Source organism: Helobdella robusta (genome assembly GCF_000326865.2).
Source record: "Helobdella robusta unplaced genomic scaffold HELROscaffold_24, whole genome shotgun sequence".
In the NCBI taxonomy this organism is placed as follows: Eukaryota; Metazoa; Annelida; class Clitellata; order Rhynchobdellida; family Glossiphoniidae; genus Helobdella; species Helobdella robusta.
The window spans coordinates 1,666,008-1,669,743 of NW_008704261.1; the positions used below are offsets into that span (position 1 = coordinate 1,666,008).

The 3,736-nt window shown below is 30.4% G+C and overlaps 1 protein-coding gene across 1 annotated transcript; it reads right to left on the minus strand.

Moving 5' to 3' along the window:
* Positions 1–1,154: 1,154 nt before the first annotated feature.
* Positions 1,155–3,499, minus strand: HELRODRAFT_172723 (hypothetical protein; the record flags this gene model as incomplete). Its single annotated transcript, XM_009019377.1, has 3 exons — positions 1,155–1,237; positions 1,748–1,997; positions 3,314–3,499. The coding sequence occupies 3 exons, from the start codon at positions 3,497–3,499 to the stop codon at positions 1,155–1,157; spliced, it is 519 nt and encodes a 172-aa protein (XP_009017625.1).
* Between the last annotated feature and the right edge of the window lie 237 nt (positions 3,500–3,736).

The window sequence follows — 3,736 nt, forward strand, 5'->3', positions numbered from 1 at the left end:
CACACACACACACACACACACACACACACACACACATATATATATATATATATATATATATATAAAGAGACAGACATAAAATCTTGAATTGATAACACCTGCAACCGGCCCGCTGCATTCGTTTGCGTGTACGTAAAGAAAATCTAGAACAAAATCAATTGGGGAATGTTTTTCAATAAAAATTTTATAAGGTTATTTTAAAACGTAGATAGAAATATTTTCAGGAAGTTGAATTGATAAATAAAATTGAAAACTTGGTGTGAGAAAATTTAGATATTTTCTGTTAATCGTATTTATATAAATAAATTTTTCATTATTAGTTGAAAGTATATGATAAACATTTATAATTAATCATTATATTGATAAATTGATCAAATAATCCTCAACGTTTTGTAAATAAAAATTTATACTCACACACACACACACACACACACACACACACACACACACACACACACACACACACACATATATATATATATATATATATATATATATATATATATATATATATATATATATATATGTTGGTAATAGACCATAATTTTTACAATATTCTATAAATTCTACCGAATGTTTGGCGTTAATAAGTTGTTAATAAGTTTGTAGTTCGTTTTTTGAATTTTTGAAAAATTCAAAACACGAACTACAAACATATTAACGCCAAAATATTGTAAAAAAAAATATATATATATATATATTGTAAAAAAATATATATATATATATATATATAGTGTCAGAATTATGAAATAATACTGACTAAAAATACTTCAAAATTTTCAACGCAAAATTTATTCACTCGATAGGGGGCATGATGCAAGTTAATTTACTCGATAGGTGACGACGATTTTTTTGTTTTGCAATTTAGATGACGTCATAAATTATTACAAATTATTTTAAAATTTAATTAGTAGTTTTTTTTTATTAATTGGACATACCTTGGAAATTTTTATGTTTTAAAAACACCCGAAACAAAATCTAATTTTGCTTTGATAAGGAAGGGTGTGGAAGTGAAGTAAAACTGGGTTGACTAGTTAGGCAGCTTCGAATAATCGGTGCCTATTCTGGTCCCTAAGAGACTTAATACGTGATTCTATGCTCATTGGCATAGTTTCAGAAACGTCTTAAGTTCTCAAAAAGAGTCGGCCTTGGGTTCACCAGTTAGGCAGCTTCGAATAATCAGTGCCTATTCTGGCATATCCCAAGTCGAAGACCCAACAAGAAGAAGTTCTAATTCCTGTATTCCAGTTTGTTCATTGACATTTTACATTATTATAGAGTTCATTAGTTCAATTCCTTTTTATTTACTTCCGTCGATTAATAAAAATTGTTATCGAATATTTTTACGCGTTCGTGTGTTACTCAGTAAAATCATATAATTCGAAAAAGCCAGTGCCACACAGGACTGGTCAAACTCACGATAAAAATATACACAAAAATTATTGTCGGACCATAAAAAATTCTCTGAGAAAGATAGAGGAGGAGATTACCTACCTCACATCAGTTGTTTTCATCATTTATAAAATTTCCGACAATATATACATATACATATATATATATATATATATATATATATATAAGATTATTAAGAAATGTCACTGCATTTTTAGCTGAAAATGAAGTTATATTTCTTAATAATTGTATTTATGACAGTCTCAACCTAATTTTATATAGATGATGTATTTATAACAAAGTGCGTGATATATTGCCAGTACAAACAAAAGTTGAAGAGATCGCTTAATCTAACTACTTAAGTCTGTTTTTCTTGTTAACATTATATACAGAAGCATTTCATTACGCAATGGCTTTGTTTCATGTCTTAAGAACACAATTAATTGCAATGAACACAATCTTTTATCTTTTGTTTTTGAAAAATTTTTAAGTTCCAAGTTTAGTTTTGGTTTGCTTATCAGATTTTTCAAGAACTCTACACCTTTCTTTTTAGCAGGTATGGCATGCAGCACAACAGATCGGATTTGTGTCGATTTTTTTAATAGCTGGTGGTTTTGATATTTATATCAAAAAATCACAGGAACTATTAATTTGTTTCAAGTTTGAAATTGACTTAGTGAACTTACACACACATTCATGATGCGTCATTAGTTGTATTTATTCTGATCATTACTTCATCAGAGCTGTCGCCCTATTTATTTAAAGTAAAACGATCGGTTCTGTCGTTAGATTGGATTGACAGAAATAGTTTTTCAAACATTAATTTGCTAGTCGTCCTTTTACAGTCAATGATCCTGATTTGGTTTATAATTCAAATGTTACCGACTTTTGGTTGATTGTTGAAAGAATGGCTTCACTGCATTATGTTGTGAACAATAATTTCCACGATGTTTTTTGGTTGGGCAAACACTGCATAACGGACATTATGCCAAAAAACATTCCCCACCTGGATAATATTTGTCTAAAGTTGCTGGATTAGACTTTTTCGAACGAATTTAAACAGAACTTCTGAAAGGCACGCAGTGTGTCTCGACCAATAATCAACACGCGCTGCTGGTATGTTGTTGCTCTATAGATGCTTTAACGGCACTTCACGGAGTTCAAATCGATTATTGCATATTTATGTATTTCTTAGTACGGATATGGGTATATTTATCAAAGAAATGTGTTAGCTAGGTTCCATTTGCTTTGCCATAAAGTATGTACATAATCATTTATTACCGACTTAAAGTCTGAATCAGGAGTGGGTATGTCTGATATTAATTGACATTAGGCTTCTAGCGCTAGAGCATCAACTTTTTTATTACCTAATATTCCGGTGTGACTTGGAATTTAAAAGAATTTAATGTCACATTGGTTTTGCATCATAAAATAAATTTTTGCTTTGATTATTCTGAAAAAAAATCATTTTTTGTTTCGTACTGATTGATGGTAGTTGCACATGACATTATGTATGACATATTGCACATAACATCTGTTATTACGACAAAACTTTTATTTGTCTCCGAATTTAGGAAATCTAGAGCTAAATTTATTGCATATAATTTTGCAGTGTAAATTGACACATTGTCTGGTAAGTGTTGTTTAATTGCATAGCCATTTATTTATGCTGCTGATGTTGTTGATTCTTGCAATTTAGACCCATCAATATATATCGTAGATCGTAGAGTTTTTATGTTTCTGCAAAAATTCATTATTTTGATAATGTTTTGATCTGTCATTTTGTTGAATTTAGTTAAACTAGTGTTGACTTCAGCTTGATGTAGACGCCAGTTGGGAATAATTTGTGATGGCTTCTCAATTACGTTAATATTATATAGTTTGATTGTTTAAGTATGCGTAGGTTAAACGGTTTAGTAACCTTAGGTCTTTTATCGAAGAGAACTTTGTATATTGAAGGAAATATGAAGTGATAGGAGGAATTATTTGGATTGGAAGATGTTGTGTAAATGTAATTTAATGAGAGCTTAATACATCTGAGATCAATGGGCACTTCGTCTGTTAATTTTAGAACACTAATTGCAAGAGATGTTCTGTGAACATCCATGCGTCTTCTTAATGAACTGTTCACAATGGCTGCTGGAATGTGATTTTTAATTTTGCATATTATTGTTCCTTGACAACGGAGAAATGTCAAGCGCTCATGCTCAACTTCTTCAGTCTGCTACTGTATCTTTAATGACTCAAAAGTAGGCTTGATTTTGTTTGAGTCGGGAACCATATTGTCGATTTTGACATAACTGTCGGACGATTCACTCCACAAATATTTTATTTCTTTGTTGCC